The following is a 17500-nucleotide window of genomic DNA, read 5'->3' as shown; positions in this document are numbered from 1 at the left end:
AGACACCATCATGTGCTGGTCCTGCACTGCCTGGCTTGGTGAAGGTCAGTTCATGGAAAATCCCCCTAAGCTCTGGGTTTTGAGATGGCGAATAAGCAGCACTGTTCCTTATCACTGCTCCAGCCACCTTCCCTCATATGACCTTGTGCGTTCTGGTTTTATTAAGTGAGCAGGTGCTTGTGTCCAGAGTGACCTACAGCCCAGTGAATAAATGCATTTCATCATTCACTGCTCTGCCTGGGATGTGTAGCTATGACTTTGGGAAGACTGTTCTCCCATCCTGACAGATGCTGCACTGGCATTGTCTTTTTGCTGCTCCCCACTTCCCTCGAGACAAACAGCACCAACTTTCTCTCTCTTCTCTATCTATCTGCTCAGATTGCATTTCTTGAAAGGTTGATCTGAAGGTGTGAATTCAGTGCACACACTGTCACCGTCACTGTCCCGTGCCTGTATTCAGGTTGCACTCTGGCAGTCTCCAGGGCTCAGCCAGCACTGTCACATTGCGGCCAGTAAAACGACCTCTCACTGCTGTCAGCATTTTCTTGTCATCCTTTTATTCCTCCAGGCTCTTGACTCATGAATGGTTTCCCCTTTTGTTTCTGTTGTCCTCTCTTCCTGTCTGTCTTTTCGTGTTGTTGTCCTCCCGTGGTCCACTCCACACCACTCTGTCACGCCATCTGCCTTCTTTTATCTGTCCACCTCCCCTTTCTCCCTCTCACTCTTCTATCTATCTTTCACTCTCCCACTCTCACTCTTCTATCCATCTTTCACTCTCCCACTATCACTCTTCTATCCATCTTTCACTCTCCCCCTCTCACTTTTCCTCTTCTCCACACACTCCTTGTCTTGTTTCCAAAGAGCCCAAAGTCAAGGGGTTCAAAGCACAAGTCAAGACGGAAATCCAAAAAGCTGAGAAAGCCATCCACTGTATGTAGTCCTTTCCTTCAGTGCCATGTGGGGGGTGGGGGTTAGGAGAGAGGGGGGTATTTATATATATTTTTTTATTTACATGAGCATGACATTTGCTGCACATGCAACGTGCTTGTTCTTGTTGAACGGATCTTCTCACACACAGTGCTCTCCCCTCTTTTAATACATTTTATAACATCATTTGATGACTTTCTTTCCTTCCTGTTATTTTCTGTTTCTTACAACAAAAGGAAATATGGGAATGCAAGTTTGTATTTTTTTTTTCAGTTTACAGTAGTCTCTGTTCTTAGCAGTTTCAGCTGATTGCTGTCAGCCATCATTTTCAGTGCATGTAGAGCACAAGCAATTAAAAACAGGCAGCATTGATCTAGAAATATTTATAATTGGTTCTTTGTGTGAGACAGTGTTGTCAAGACACCCCTAACTGCATCAAACTAATTAGATCATGTTAGAAAACTATGTTGTGATATTCAGTATATTATATCTGATTCTCTCCCCCCACACAGTCCAATCGGCTCCCAGTAGGAGCTGCAGCTACCCATGGCAACCTGAATGACCTCATCATGATCCATGGTATTCCTCTCCAGCAGAGGAATGTGGGATTTCTGGACAGAGTTGCACAGTATGGACCGTTTCTATACAACCCCATATGCTGATAGAGTTGGGATAGTCCATATGCTGATAGAGTTGGGATAGTCCATATGCTGATAGGGTTGGGATAGTCCATATGCGGATAGAGTTGGGATAGTCCATATGCTGATAGTGTTGGGATAGTCCATATGCTGATAGTGTTGGTATAGTCCATATGCTGCTAGAGTTGGGATAGTCCATATGCTGATAGTGTTGGTATAGTCCATATGCTGCTAGAGTTGGGATAGTCCATATGCTGATAGTGTTGGTATAGTCCATATGCTGCTAGAGTTGGGATAGTCAATATGCTGATGGTGTTGGTATAGTCCATATGCTGATAGTGTTGGGATAGTCCATATGCTGATAGGGTTGGGATAGTCCATATGCGGATAGAGTTGGGATAGTCCATATGCTGATAGTGTTGGGATAGTCCATATGCTGATAGTGTTGGTATAGTCCATATGCTGCTAGAGTTGGGATAGTCCATATGCTGATAGTGTTGGTATAGTCCATATGCTGCTAGAGTTGGGATAGTCCATATGCTGATAGTGTTGGTATAGTCCATATGCTGCTAGAGTTGGGATAGTCAATATGCTGATGGTGTTGGTATAGTCCATATGCTGATAGTGTTGGGATAGTCCATATGTTGATAGAGTTGGGATAGTCCATATACCAGTTAAGCTAGCATGACAGTTTTTCACTCAATATGGAGTGTAGCGGTAAGAGAGTGAGTGATATATAATAAATATATTATAAATGAAAATGACGTATAGAATACTAGTTCATTATTTAGGTATTTGTCATTAAATAACTTTAGTGATTTCCATTAGAACACTGTTAGAAACAATGTTAGAACACTGTTAGAGAATGATGGCCGGCTCCTGTGGTTCCAGAGAGTGTGAGGAGCGAGTGTATCACAGGCCCGGCTCCAGCGCGATGCCATCGGGCAAGCCCCGCACCCGGCGCCCGCTCGAGCAGAGCTCCTCCTCCCTGACCCGCCCGCCGCAGTCGGCCCGCCGTCGGAACCCTCCCCCGCGGACCCTCATGCCGCTGGCCCCCAGCCTGACCCAGTCCAGCGCAGCCGGCTCCATGGACGAGGTCATCCGCGGGACAAGGCTGTGAGCACCAGGCCCCCTTCTCTTCTGCCTTACCCTGTTCCTCTCTTCATTTTCTCTCCATTCCTTCTCTCTCTGTTTCAGACAGCCTGAGGTGCTCCATAGCTCCTGAGCGTCTTCCCTTCCATCCCACCCCCGTCTCTCCTCCTCTCTGTCTCCCCCTTCCTCTCTCTCCCTCCCTCTCTCTGCCCCTCCTTCCTCCTCCTCTCTCTATCTCCCCCTCTCTCCTCTCTTCTCCCTCTCTCTCCTCTCTCTCTCCCCCCTCCACCTCCCTCTCTCCCTCTCTCTCTCTCCTCATCTCTCTCCCCCTCTATCTATCTCCCCCTCTCTCCCTGTCCTCCTCTCTCCCTGTCCTCTCATCCCAGACAGCCTCCCCTGTCTCATTTGCTCATCTCCTCATTATCCCTTCTCTCTGGTTGTATTTTCCTTTTTTTATTCTCTTCTCCCATCTTCCTCTTCTAGCCAGCCTCTTATTTCTTATTGCTCTCCGCCTGTTCCTCCCTCTCCATTCATCACCCTCTTCTTGTCCTCCCTCCCTATAAAGTGTTCTGTTAATCATGTCCTCACATCCTCCCTCTCTCACTCTTCTTATTCAGCACCATCTGGGAGTTTTTATCTCTCTCTCTCTTTTTTTTTCTGCCCTCTCTGTCTCTACCCATCTTTTCTGCACCCCCTCCCCTCTCCTCCTTATCTTTCTTTTATATCTTCTCTTCCTCTCCTTCTTCACCCCATCCTGTCTTTTTGTCTGTCACTGACTCTTAGAGAGAGAGCGAAGCTGCTTTAATTACATGCTGCCTATGAACCGCAGCTCAGTGGCATCTGTGTGTGTGTATGTGTGTGTATGTGTGTGTGTGTGTGTGTGTGTGTGTGTGTGTGTGTGTGTGTGTCTGTGTGTCTGTGTGTGTGTGTGTGTGTGTGTGTGTTATTGCATGTTATTGCGAGAGAAACAGATGATGGCATCTAGCTTGAAGTGCAAACCACAAGCTGTGTGTGTAGAATAGCACTCAGGAGGTTGATATCTGTGTGTAAAAAAGGGAACCAGGTGTTCACAGCGTTATTCATGCGTTTGTTTGTGTTTTTGATGGATCTCAGGACCACAGCCAGCGACAGGCTCACCTCTCCCCCAATGCCACTGAGCAGAAACACCCTCCTACCCCCTATAGTCACCGGAGACGTGGAGCACTTCCACCCAGGAATACACACGCGACACGCACAGGTACTCAAGGCAAAAAACACATCCACATACATAAACACTCAAACATGCACAGACACCTCCTCAATAAGAGCTTCACTGACACTGGACACTGCTACCTCTGAAAGTATCCAATATTTGAGTATTCTGTGTGTGTGTGTGTGTGTGTGTGTGTAGAAACAGAGGGGCTGCTCTAGTCGGGCCCACAGTGCTGTCATTGATGAGGCGGGCAACATGCCCCCCCGAGACAGACTACACTACCTGGACTTCTTCTCTAGGCCCAACACCACACACACTTTCAGGGTAAGGCTTTATCATATACTACCGCATTCTTCCACACTCACAGACACAGACACACTCACAGGGACGATTACTGTGCTCGGCCAATACAACAGAGAAATCATGTGCACTTTATAGAGGTCAGCAAATGTGTTGCAAATCGAAGATGTCCTTTTGACCAGGTTTGGGCAGGCTACTTTTGAAATCTAGTAGGTTACAGATTACTATTCACCCTGTTAAAAATGTACATTTGATAACTTTTTGCTTGGCAGATGAGAGGCGGTGCCAATTGAAACAGCAGAGCCAATCAGAAACAATGCTCAAAAATTGAGATCATACAGCCAAATGAATGGAGCATGTCTAGATGCAAAGCAGCAGAATGAATGTTATATTCTACATATAAGCCTTAAAGCTTTTTACCAAAAACAATATATTCAGTAACCCATTTGTGATCACCATTTTGATTAGTAACTGATATGTATAAACTATGACAAATGGATCACAATTACATTGATTTTGTCATTTCATTACGTAACTCTGTTCTGTGTAACTAGTTACTCCCCAACCCTGCTTGTAACAGCTTGACTCTTCAGTATAGAGTTTCTGGACAGTTGGCATTTGCTATCTAGGTCAGTACAATATTCATAACTGTGTTGCGCCAGATTGTTGTTCCTGATGTGAACTTCCTTGGCCCTGTTTCAGTCAGACACTCCGTACCGCCGCTCCTTCACGGTTCTGGATAACAGCGGGCAGCAGGGACGACCCGGCAGGGCATCGGTGGGCACAGGTATCTACCGCCCTGGACGGCACACAGACACGATCGTCCACCAATACTAACATATCCACATAAACCAATTATTTATGGAACAAATGCAACTTTTGTGTGAAGTAAAATCCCATATTGTTAGCTTGAGAAGCAGTTGTTGTGTTTGACATGTTGTCTTTGTTCATCTGTGCGATAGACTCCCTTGGCATTGGGGTGACGGGCATCAGCCTTGGCATCAGCAGCTCCTCCTTCCTGGACTCCTTCACCCACCATCCCCTCAGCCACTCCCCCATTGAGGATGAAGAGGAGCCAGACACTCATCCCCCACCCCCAGGTTAGTGAGGCCCTCTGATGAGGAGGCTTTCTCTCTTAACCTTCATTCATTAACCATGAAGTCCCATTATAAATCCTAATTATCTTTGTTTGGGAGGAAACACGAGGAGGCAAAGCTGCCTTCAGGGTCTGGATTTCATCTGGATAATAATTTTAGAGCCAATGATTTATTTACAAATGTATAAATTATTTATACTGTACATGGTGTTGGTTTGTAATCAATTGAATGTATGATTCAGAAGATTTTAGAAGATGTATGCCTTGGTCTTGGTAACGTTTCAGTTTGTGACAATGAAGTGCAGCGTTTAGATTTTTACAGCATTTTAGACACTGAAACACTGAAATGTATTTTTTCTCTATATGATATTCTGCTGTATCCCCACTCTCCCATTCTTTCTCAGCACTGCTGGTCCCAGGGTCTGGCCTCACACGTTCTCATGGCCGAGGTGGGGTAGCAGCTCGCAGCAGCAGACCTGGACTTTAACACACACACACACATACACCTGATCTGCCTCACAGTGGGCGAGACACTTTATACAGCAGCAGGATTTTTTTTATAACCCGACATTTGGGGGATTTTATTTATTCAATGTGGTTATGGTTAATGTTTTTTAGAGTCCTATTTTTGTATGTCAGACTTTTCAGCTGAACATGGCTGCCAAAGACAGTAAACTGTCTAACAACAACTGCACCTCTTTGGATGAGTGAATGGGTGTATGAGAACACAAATGCAAACTCCTCCCTGTATACAGCACTTTGTTTTCTTCTGGGTTTTTTTTTTCTCCCCTTGTTGGTATGTATGTATGGACTCAAGCCTTTGTCTACCCAGGGTTGTTTTATGCAGGCGTTTCAACAGGGGTACAGAAACGTTGTCTGCTAGCACCCTTACGTTATAGGTGCGCCATAGAGCGTTTAGCATTTTTGTTCTTCTTGAAAGGGTCACCTAGTTCTTTTCAGTGTGCAACAATAAGCACAAAACATCATTGGAATTGCACATGTTGAAAGACCTTACCAGTACAAAAAAAAGCTAGCTTGAGTGCTGAGTACAGTGGGAAAAGTGGTCTCTATTTTTTCTTTCTTTATCTTCAGAAAAGCCTTTTGTGATTTTAGCCTTAGTTCACAGAAGCCATACAGGACATGGGAGGGGAATGGTGTGTGTGTACATTAGAACAGATCTCTGAACCCCCTTAGACTTTATCACAAAGAAAAGGGAGAAAATGCAGTCATTGTTGCAGGTAAACCAGCCTGGCTTACTAGAACTTTCTTTGGAGTCTTGCTGTGTTGTTCGCCACTCATGTTTTAGTTGTAGCAGGTGACATCGCTAATTTAATGGTTCTTCCTAACTAATTAAAGTCAGGTTTACTTGAGTGTCTGGACCACGGAGCTGCAAACATGTAGCCCAACTTCACAGTACTGTAAACTAGCACAAGCGCCATGTTGGAACCGTACTCGTCACAGACAAAACCAGGTTAAGGCGTGAACCAGCCATTCTGATTCTATGGTCAAAGCCATGGAGCCTACATGAGATTCTATGGTCAAAGCCATGGAGCCTACATGAGATTCTATGGTCAAAGCCGTGGAGCCTATATGCCCCCAATCCCTGTTAGATAACCATGCAAAGACAATAAAAAACAATCCTTATGATGTAGCACTTTTAGGTGGCAGGCTCCCAAGGATGTTTACCCTTGTGTATTTTGTATAAAAAAATAAAAATAAAGAGATGTTTAATTAAGACCAGTTTGAATAAATAAGAATTTATTTTAATGGGTTGTCTGTGTAAAAGTGCTTAAATACAAAATGTACATTAACATACTGCCATTATGGACCCCTTCACACAAGCATATAACTCATCTTGTACAATGTATGCATGTAATTCATATGATTATAGAGTGTTTACATTAACTTTATGTTTTATGTCAATGAAACCCTGGGTAAGTTATTTCTCCATGAATGCCAGTTATCACCATCATGGTAAAACCATGTCATATTTACTCTAGGATCGGAGACTGTCTTCACTTCTTTCCTTTCTTTCCACCCTTGGCTTTTCCTGGTTTTGAGTATTTCGTTTCCAGGTCTGCGAGAAACGAGTCGAACCCTTGTTCCCTCGATTTCTGCCTTTGCTGCAATTACATGCAGAGGGGAGAGCATGAGTTTGGGAAAGAATATTCTTAAATTTGTTTTATTAATTAATTAAGTATCGGTAATGGAATTACTGGCCCCAGAAAATTACCTTCAGCATCATGGCTAGACTGTCATCAGCATCCAGTCCCATATCTCTCTGCAAGTCTTCTGCTTCTCGTTCCTCCTTTTCAGCCTGTCCATAAACATTATTTATTTAGGAGAGATTCAATGCCTTCTTATCTGACACATCAAAAACAAAACATAGGCTACATATTTTTGTTTGTTTGTTTTAACATGAAGATGCTTTTATCTAAAGTAACTTCTCACTAGGCAGTGTGTAAATGACCTGCTCATTGACATTAAGAAGACAACTAGCTTTCGGTTGTACATGTGTGTCGCTGTTACATAACAGAGCCTACCCTCTTTTTGCGTGCTTTCCTTTTCTGTTCGCTCTCCTGGGTGAACGCGGAGTAGGCAGGGACCTCTCCCTTGTCTATGGCCGCCTGAATGACACTGCCTATTCGGGGCTCATCCTCTTGAGTGCAGCACAGCGCTGCGGCTGTGATGGCATCCATATCTCCTTCATGCTGCCGGTACTTCTTTATCAAGTCCTGCCTCTCTTCCTCGCTGCCTTTATAGTTTTTCTCAAAGTCACTTATGTCCTGAACTGTAATCTGGTAGAGAAATGCTTTTTAACAATCGGGTTATAGGTTATTAATTAAAATGACAATTTAAATGATTATTAAATCGGCGAAAATCGTTGCAGTAGAATCCGAGGAAGTGGGCCATCGGGATAGTTTTGAGCTACCTTCGGAAACAGTAACCTCCAGTAATCTTCCCAATTGCGGTTCGGTCCAAGCGAGTCATTTTCTTCATCAACAATGCCCTGCTCGTCGTAAACCGCTCTCTGCTCATTGTCGTTCAAAATCGCATACAACCGTCCCAAAACCTACAAATACGTTAAGAATTAGCTTAGGACAGGTGGAAAATATTCATGGTTTAAAAAGCTGTATCATTATTATTACTGTTATTACTAATTACCCACTTGAAATTTCTCGGTGGCTTGCGCATCATCAGGAGCTCGATCTGGGTGTACCTGAAGGGATACTTTGTAATAACTGCGACGAATCTCTGAATCATTTGCTTGTTTTGAGATTCCGAGAACTCCATAAAGATCTGTAGTACCGAACAATTCTCGACAACGTTCCAGAAGCCCCATGTCTGGTTTCCTAAATTAAGTAAACGTTAGGCAATTCGGCGAATCTGCAACAAAAATGTGGAGAAAAAAAACAAGTACTTATTACTCCACTGATTTTTATGTTTTAAAAGTAATTTACCCAATATGTAATTACAAACTAGAGATAAACAGTAACATTCACTTACCAAGGTGATGTTGGTAACTATTGTTGTTCACTGAATTTGGCGCCCTGTTTGCACATGTGTGAGACGTCACAGACATGCGCGCTACTGCGCGAGGTCTGAGGGTGTTTAGCTCCATTTTATCTGTCCATATTTGTATATTTAGCTTGTTTGCGCCATATAACTACGACAAGTTCCTTGTACGGGGTTATTCCCATGAATGTATATATACTGTATGTGTGTCTGTATAGCTCTGTACACTCACAGTGATGTATGGTGACCAGTAAATTGTTTCTACATTTTAGCATTTTGCAATTTCTTCAAATTGTAAGTTTACAGCTTTTCTTAGCATTTCGTAAAAGTTAACAATTCTGGCAACTTGTGATGAAGACTGGGATGTCCACGTGTGAAATAAAGAAAAGCCATGTGTGGGTGTGTCTCCCCGTAGTAATTATTATTAGCAGCTGCATTTCGGGGTCAGAAATGCTCAGCTCAGGATCAGCTGTGGTCAGCCATTTCCACCATGCGCATAAACGGCAGTGGGGCCTGCATGTCAAAATAACCGCAGGACAACATGCTATTTTCCACTGTGGGGCCCACACAGCAAGACACACCATTTCTGCCATGGGGCCCCAACATGTATGCGGTTGCTATTTCCACTGCATGGAAACATTACAACCATAGGGCCCATGCGGCAAATCGACCGTGGACCCACGTGTCATTTCCACTGTGGGTCCCACACACCAAAACTAACATGCATGGGGCCCACACGCCAGAACTATTACAGGGCTCTTGGCTATTTTCACAGTGGGGCTCACACGCCACGACTGCAGGTTTCGCATGTCTAAACGGCCACTGGGACCATGCGCCAAGACCTGCATGTGCAGTTTCCACCAGAGGGTCGATGCACCACTTCCAGTGAAGTCTAGCCATATTCAGATCGGCAAGGATAGAGACACATGTAATGAAAAAATAGTCCCCCAACACCAGTTGACCCGCACCCACAACTGACTTGACAACAGTCTTGAGACAGAAGGCCCAGACACTATTTATCCCCATTTGAACTCAGTTTAAATTTGAAACAGTATGGCTGACAAACGTTTTACAAATGCATCCTTTTTGTTTTAGACGATTTGTCTGTGAACAAAGAAGCCGTAGTGATCACAAACGTACATCAGACAGATCTTTTGATCAAGGGTTGTTTGTGAAAAAACTGCTGCCATGGTCGGTTGATCACAATACACAGACAATGAGTGCAAGTTTATTGGCGTGTCAAAGCGTAGCACAAAATTACATCAAAGACAATGAAGCAAACTGCTAAAGTATTTCATCTGCTGCATGCGAAAGCAGAACAGTAAGACACGACTAACATAGCACAAAGTTAATTGCCCCTTCTCTCCTCATAGAAAGTCTGTAGATACACAGATCTGAGATCCTCATCTGAAAAACAAAAGTAGTAACACAGTTTCCCCCGTGAGTTTTAAGAAGAAAAAAAACCCTTCTGCTGGTCCTTGTAGTCCTTGGGCAGTTTTGCTTGCATAGCCTAATTGGCTGAGGCTGGGGAGGAATCGGACATACTGTTGCACCGACACGGAGTTGGGTAATTAATTAACACAGAACACTGGCACATCATCTGCATCTGCATCATTATTAACAACAACGACCAAAGCAAGAGGAGCACAGCGGGATTCAGTAACACAAATGCATTCTGCTGGTGTGAGGTTTGATTTCGCTGCAGTTTGAATTCACTGCAGATGGTCTGATGTGACCAATATTGTGGCATAGAACAATCCCCCAGTCTCTTTTTTTTAAAGGAATGGCTTAATCATGGTAACGTCTCTGTCAATCGTTTCTCTGCAATGAGTCTCTAGCTACTGACAGGGAGAGGCGAGAGTGCCGCGGTGGGTGCTTAGCACTCTCGCCTTGTTCGCACTGTCTTGCTGTGGTACTTTATTGGGATCCCCCAGCGTCTCATGAGGTAAACATCAAGCAAGTAGGAGGCTCCTGGCTCCAGGCCTCCGATCACGGCCGTGGTGACAGCCCGTCGGGGGTTAAGCTCCTGGAAATATTTGCAGAGGACCCTTTCGGAGTCAGGCCTGGTCTCTGGTCCCAGGCAGCGGTCGGTGCTCCCTCGGACAGCGGCGTCCTTTCCCTCGTTGTCCGACAGGCGGCGCTGGTAGACGCAGTACAGGCTCCTCTCCTCCGTTCCCATCCAGGCAAGGGTGACAGAGTTGCAGCTGCGCAGCTTGTTGAAGGACTTCATCTGGAGGGTCGCTGGGAGGACCGGAGCAGCCTGGCGATGGTACGCCGAAGACGCCTGGATCTTGACCGCGAGCCTTGCCCGGCCGGTCACGGCAGAGGCCTCGGAGCTCTCCAGCCTGATGAGGTACGAGGGGCCTCCCTGGAGCCAGATCTGGGCCAGCTGTTCCCCCACCTCCTGGGTGGAGAGCACCTTCCCTCGGCTGGTCACCACCACCTTCATCTTCTGGGTGCCGTTGCAGCTCTGCAGAGTCAGCAGGCCGTTCTGCTGCCAGCCGCGGGGACGGAAGCTGAACACGGTCGCCCCCTGCTGTCTGCCACTGCCACTGCTGCTGCTGCCTCGTCCATCCTGCAACGCCACCAAACGTGGCTCGCCCTCCTTCAGTGCGATCACGGCTGGCTGAGCCTCCTCGTGGGTACGGGCGAAGGTGCCGGTGTAAGCCGCGCTCGTGCCGTTGAGTTTGTCGATCACAAAGACGTCGAAGTAATACTGTGTGTCCGGCAGCAGCTCAGAGACGGTGCACACACTCTCGACACCCCGACATGTGCAGCCGAGCTCAGCGAAGTCATCAGAAGCAGCTGAGGTGGAGGGTTGGATCTCCCCATAGGTATCCCACTGCTGCCACCACCAGTCTTTGAGTATTGGCCACACCGTCTCCTTCCGTTGCTTATCTTTCTTCTCTCTCTTCCAGTCCCTCTCCCTCTCCTTTTTAATGCCTTCACGGGCGGCACAGAGGCTCCTGTAGTTGTGGTTGCGGTTGACGAGGATGCAGTAATCGTGGAGGTGCTTCGCCGAATGGCTGGGCTGGGTCACGGAGCTGCTGGGGTTCCAGCTCAGGCTGACGCTGGTCAGTCCCACCCCAAGCGTGTGAACTCTCGGGTCGGCTGGAAGTTTGGGGAAGGCTCCTGATGACCCGTGTCCCTCATGCAGGTAGACGGATGCGCTGGTATCCTGCTCTTGCGACTTCAACCTCAGGATGTAGATGGACGCAGGGGCATAGGCAGGACCCGTATAGGTGTCTGCCGAGTTGCCAGTGTAGGTATGGATTTTTGCCTCTGTTCCTGGCCCCCTCCACCATACTTCAGGCATGCTCTTCTTTGAGCTCCCTGTGAAGAAGCGAACTGTCATGAGATTCAAGAACCAACCCTAATGAGCCATACAGATAGTCAAAAGCATAGCCCAATATATATTTGGAATCTTCATATAATCCCTCTTTTTTTTTTTTTAAACCATCATTACGTTTGTCGCTTCAATCTGTGCCAGATATCATCAAAGTGAATTATTGAATGCTGTGGATGGGGGACCCTTGAGTTCACTGTCTAAATGATTTATGTGTCACTTTATGATTTCATAATGCTGATATTCCCTGTCGAGAATGAAGGCAGTCATATTGAATACCTAAGAGGAAGACTTTTAACATACATTGAACATGTATTGATTTAGTTACAGGGACAGCACCGATTTAAGTACACTGAAATGATTTTCTCTCTCTCACTTTTGTGCTCTCTTTTTCAAAGTCAAACTCCTTATCAGAGTTTGATAATCGCCTCTGTGCACTGAAGCAGATGTTTAAATGTTTGGAAGTAGCTGTTCAAGCATGTTAAATGTCACACACAGCTGTTTCCAGGACTACTAAATGTCATGACATAAACATTGTGTGTGTGTATGTGTGTGTGTGTGTGTGCACTAATGCACACCCAAAAGTGTTTATGTCATGACATTTAGTAGTCCTTTAGACACACACACACACGCACACATACTTTAAATTCTAAAGAACAGATTCTAATCCTATCTGTAAGTCATTTAAAGTGGCATTTTAAATCATCTTAATCTTAAACTTTAGTGGGTTTTTTTTTCACTTGGTCGGTGTCTTTTCGCTGCCTTTTACATCTGTGCGTCCCACTACTGAATATGCAGTGCTGAAAGGCAGAATCTTTGGTTTCCATGGAGCATTCTGGAGCCAGGAGGACAAAAAGACACTTTTGCATAAACAATCTGGTGGTGTGTAACTCAATACCCAACTCTCGACCTCCTGAGAGAACCCACAGAAAATCTGTGTGGCATCTGCTCAGTGGCTGAAATATGGAATATGGAGTGAAATATAAAGATAAGGGAACTGCAATACATTGACTTTAATTGAACTTATATCACACCGATTGATCTAGCCTGAAATGTATTACTTGTAATGAATTCAGAGGATTATCCTTTTTTATCCTTTATCCCAGAGAGAGGGCGAAGAGAGAGAGAGAGAGAGAGAGAGAGAGAGAGAGAGAGAGAGAGAGAGAGAGAGAGAGAGAATGGGGGTAGGGAGAGAACGCTGTATCTCAAACCCATCTTAAACAAATAAGGCCAGGAAGGACCTTTTTTACCCGCTTGTTTATCTAATTAAAAAAGCATTTATGAGTGTTTATACGCAGTGTTGTTCCTAGCGAAATGCTAGCTGGTGGTTTTGTGTGTCTCTGTTGTTCTTGTCTGCCTCCACACTCACAGTGCAGGTTTTTGGGGGGCTTGTCCTTCAGGGTCCGGGCAGCCAGAGTCCACTCAATAGGGGCTCCGCAGGGACTTACAGTCAGGGACATGGAGGGGGTTTTCTTCTTCAGAGTGAAGTAGAACCTGCAGGGGGAACAAAATGAACAAGCGGGGCTATGGAACAGTATTTGGCCATCAGTAATCACTTGCAGATGTTGTTTGATTTATGTAGAAAATGGAACAAATGTCTTTGTAATGAAATGAGTTTTCAAACAACGTCTCCTTGGTCGTCTTTTTTTTAAACTTATTTTCCTCTGCTATCCTCTGAGGGTTGATAAGGCCCCTGGGCTGGAGAGAACAGAGCAGGAGGTCGCCTGAGTGTTCCCAGATAAGGCCCTGTGATCGATCGGGAACGTTGAGATGGCTATCGCTGATGTACCAGGGTAAGGGATCGTGCTGGGCTTGGCTCGGCTGGCGCAGCTATTCTGTGAGCTGGAGGAGGACGACACGTTTGCTTTTTTTTTTGAGCCAGGAAGCGATGGCACTGAAGCGTGACTTTGCATCACCCTCCCCAAAATATGGCCCCGTATCACAGGGGCCAAAAAACATCCAGGCTCCCGTGCTGTGAGCTCGGTGCCACTGGTGCTTATGCAGTAGTGCTCTGGCCAAGTGGCTGATAGCCTCAGCCTCATCTCATTTGGGATGGGAGTTTGGCGGGAGGTATATAACCTTTTCGTCTGGTGCCTTTGACCTTGGCACCAGCCAAGTGAGGGATACAAAGGAAGGAATAAGGATATTGTTTGACCGTTGCTTTTTTCTGTGTGTTTGCTAGCAAGTCTGTAATCACCAGCAACTATGGGTTTGGACAGATTATAATTATGGAATGATCATAGTTTGTTCTTGATCTGAAATAAAGGCATTTGTATTCAGCGTTGTATTCAGTTTTTATAGGCATAGGCGACAGGCAGGTATCCTATGAATCAGAACAACTAAATCAGATAAAGTATTCCAGAGGCAGATGCCTAATTACCATGTGAGCAAGCAACAAATGTATGAAATAGCAAAACAATTTAAACAATTGAGCTACACTCACAGCCAATACCAAGTCCATCATTGCTATTCCGCTGACATAATTCCATTTGCACCATAAGGAAGTTCTCTTGTAATCAAATTTCCGCTCAACCAAACCAGCCAAATGGGTCTCTCATCACAGATACTCATATTTCAACACCACCCTACGTGCTCGTTTCAATCTGTGCCGTTTAGATCTCCACGCACATCCTTATGATTGTGAAACAGACAGCTGTCTATCTCCACTGACACATCCTTATGATTGTGAAACAGACAGCTGTCTATCTCCACTGACACATCCTTATGATTGTGACAGCTGTGCAAACATCATCCAGTGTGAAGGACATCAGGACTAAACAGCACCTTAATTGATTCATTAATTTGCATTAGCATCAGAGGCTGGTTGCGTTTCCACCCCACCCCACCCTATCATGTGCGAGTGCGGCAGTGGACAGACTGCAGCTCGCAGGGAGACACTGTAGCTAATTTACGGCCTTGGGCGCTAGCACTGCATCTCTGGCAGTGTCCATGTCGTAGCCCTTGCCAAAGATCCGTTCCTTCACACGCTTCAGAACACACAGCGTAGCGCTACAGTATGTCCTGCCAGAGAGGCCAAAGGGCTTAGTCTCTTTGTGATGTAGTGGTACATGCCACTCTACCACAGGAGATTACTGGCAATGAGACTGTATCATTTTAGGGCTTTTTTCCTCCAGCTGTGTGTGCTGTGAGGGGAGAGAACCATGAGAAGATGGCAGTCGCTGTCCTTGTCTATCTCGCAGTATACCGTGTGTATGGGTTGTGGCTGCGCACGACCTCTCACCTCCTCGTCTTCCCTTTGGGCAGATGGATGGGAGTGACCTTGTCCTCCAGGAGCCAGGTGGTGGGCCTGAGGGGCACCTCGTTCTCAGGGGCCATCGCACCCAGGGGCACGGGGCCCAGAGGGCCACATAGAAGGGCCACGGCCAGCCATGACAGGCTCATGTTTAGTACCCGTCGCCTGTGTTTGAGAGAGAGAGAGAGAGAGAGAGAGAGAGAGAGAGAGAGAGAGAGAGACAGAGAGAGACATGACATCAATTTTAAGTTCTTAATTCTTTTACGAACTTCTGATTTGTTTCTGGTCGCTATTTCATAGCTGCAAGTGTGTCAGATGTAGATACATATCACCACTTAAATATAAATGCGAGTGACTCTTCTGAGATGCTGATGCACCTGTTTTACGTCACTTCACCAGCTAAACACTGTGAGTTCATCATACGACTTGACAGCGGAGGACATAAATCTGTCAGTCAGTAAATGAAACCAACGCCGCATCTGCACGGAATGAACACACAAATTAGAAGAGATGGAGCGAGGGAGAAAAGAGTGAGGAAAGGGTGAGGAAGGAGTGAGAAATAGAGAGAGAGCGATGGAGAGAGAGAGGAGAGACTGAGGCCTCATAGCTGATGATTCATTGATAGGAGGAAACATTTGCTTTTATACAGTCAGAATTATTCATATGAAGAGAGGAAATTTGCCACGCTATATTACTCTGGGTTCTTTAACCACTCCATCCCGCCACTCGACTCCGAGAAAATCACTCACACGGCAACTTTCAAAGCATGAAGTGGGCGCAAAATAATGATTGAAGAGTATGTTCCTCATAACTCTATTTATAGTCACCCAGTCCAAATTGGCTTGTTGGTTTGGCTTTAAATAGACATTCTCTTATGTTTTTTTTGTGTTTTTTTTGTGTGAATCTGGCAGTGCAATGTGTACAAGGAAAACAAGCAATTTAGCTGAACCAAGAATTATAAAAAGAAAGAGACGCAACAAAAACAACACCTGGCTATGCCTGAGAACCCGGCTGCCTGACAAACGCAAAGTGCAGAACAAACTTTAAAACGCTCCTCAGATGTTATTTTGGTGTCTCTCTTGCTCGCTCGCGCTCTCTCTCTCTCTCTCTCTCTCTCTCTCTCTCTCTCTCGCTCCCTCCTACTTCTATTCTGACTGTTGATTGTGGTAAATGTCCCCAGAGAGGGAAGGAACATCATCAAAGTGACAGAGTCCTCAAAAAACAACAGAGAGAGAGGGAGAGAGAGAGGGAGGAAGAAACATCCCCATAACAACCAAGTGTTTGTCACCGCGGAGATGATGCCCCGTAGATCAGATGACAACGGCGTGGGATTATCAGAGTGTCTGGCTCACGCTTGCGCTCGGAAAACTCTCAACAGCTGCTTCATTACAAGCCATAGAGGATCTCATTAGTCTTCCTCAGCAGTGAGACACCCCATAAAGCTTTCAGAGAGAAGGGAGAAGAGAGAGAGAGAGAGAGAGAGAGAGAGAGAGAGAGAGAGAGAGTGAGAGAGAAATGGGTATGCAGAGAGAGAGACATGCATGGGTTAAACAGGTCAGATTGAGAGAGAGAGAGTGAGAGAGAAAGAGAGAGAGATAGAGACTCATGCATGGGTTAAACGGGTCAGATTGAGAGAGAGTGAGAGTGAGAGTGAAAGAGAAAGAGAAAGAGACTCATGCATGGGTTAAACAGGTACGATTGAGAGCGAGTGAGAGTGAGTGTGTGTGTGAGAGAGAGAGACTCATGCATGGGTTAAACATGTAAGATTGAGAGAGAAAGAGAGAGTGAGAGTAAGAGAGAAAGAGAGAAAGATAGAGACTCATGCATGGGTTAAGCATGTAAGATTGAGAGAGAGAATGAGAGAGAAAAAGAGAGAGAGATAGAGACTCATGCATGGGTTAAACAGGTCAGATTGAGAGAGAGAGAGAAGAGAGAGGGGAGAGAGAGAGAGACCAAGAGATGAACATCGGGTTGTAGGAGGTGAGAGAAGCAGAAGGTAGGGAGATGGAGCTCATGGGGGAGGAGGGAGGGAGGAGGGATGAAAAGGCTATGGAGTGTAGGAGGTGAGAGAGAAACGGAGGATGAGAGCAGGAGAGAGGGATGTTGAGGGAGGAGGTGTGGAGTGAGAGAGAAAGGGAGA

At 45.7% G+C, this 17500-nt stretch overlaps 3 protein-coding genes across 3 annotated transcripts in view; 1 reads left to right on the top strand and 2 right to left on the bottom strand.

The window, feature by feature from the left end:
* fam149b1 (family with sequence similarity 149 member B1) overlaps positions 1-6539 on the top strand; it is an 11915-nt gene extending 5376 nt beyond the window's left edge. Inside the window, exons 9-16 of the mRNA XM_080848868.1 lie at positions 862-930; positions 1440-1555; positions 2457-2681; positions 3771-3894; positions 4048-4173; positions 4852-4936; positions 5112-5249; positions 5650-6539. Coding sequence (XP_080704994.1) covers positions 862-930; positions 1440-1555; positions 2457-2681; positions 3771-3894; positions 4048-4173; positions 4852-4936; positions 5112-5249; positions 5650-5732 — 966 coding nt within the window. The 3' untranslated portion in view covers positions 5733-6539. The remainder of the gene's footprint in view (positions 1-861; positions 931-1439; positions 1556-2456; positions 2682-3770; positions 3895-4047; positions 4174-4851; positions 4937-5111; positions 5250-5649) is intronic.
* A 721-nt stretch (positions 6540-7260) lies between these two features.
* Positions 7261-8588, bottom strand: LOC308373351 (dnaJ homolog subfamily C member 9-like; the record flags this gene model as incomplete). Its single annotated transcript, XM_080848810.1, has 5 exons — positions 7261-7368; positions 7479-7562; positions 7789-8043; positions 8178-8318; positions 8415-8588. 5 exons carry the CDS (start codon positions 8586-8588, stop codon positions 7261-7263), a joined length of 762 nt encoding a protein of 253 aa, XP_080704936.1.
* Positions 8589-10637: 2049 nt separating this feature from the next.
* ndnfl (neuron-derived neurotrophic factor, like) lies at positions 10638-15509 on the bottom strand (the record flags this gene model as incomplete). The annotated part of the gene is made up of 3 exons (XM_080849413.1): positions 10638-12094; positions 13477-13601; positions 15349-15509. 3 exons carry the CDS (start codon positions 15507-15509, stop codon positions 10638-10640), a joined length of 1743 nt encoding a protein of 580 aa, XP_080705539.1.
* Positions 15510-17500: the final 1991 nt, after the last annotated feature.

This window comes from Sprattus sprattus (assembly GCF_963457725.1).
Source record: "Sprattus sprattus genome assembly, chromosome: 12".
Classification (NCBI taxonomy): Eukaryota; Metazoa; Chordata; class Actinopteri; order Clupeiformes; family Clupeidae; genus Sprattus; species Sprattus sprattus.
Note: the sequence above shows the minus strand (reverse complement) of the source record. Positions and strands in the feature narration are given on the sequence as shown.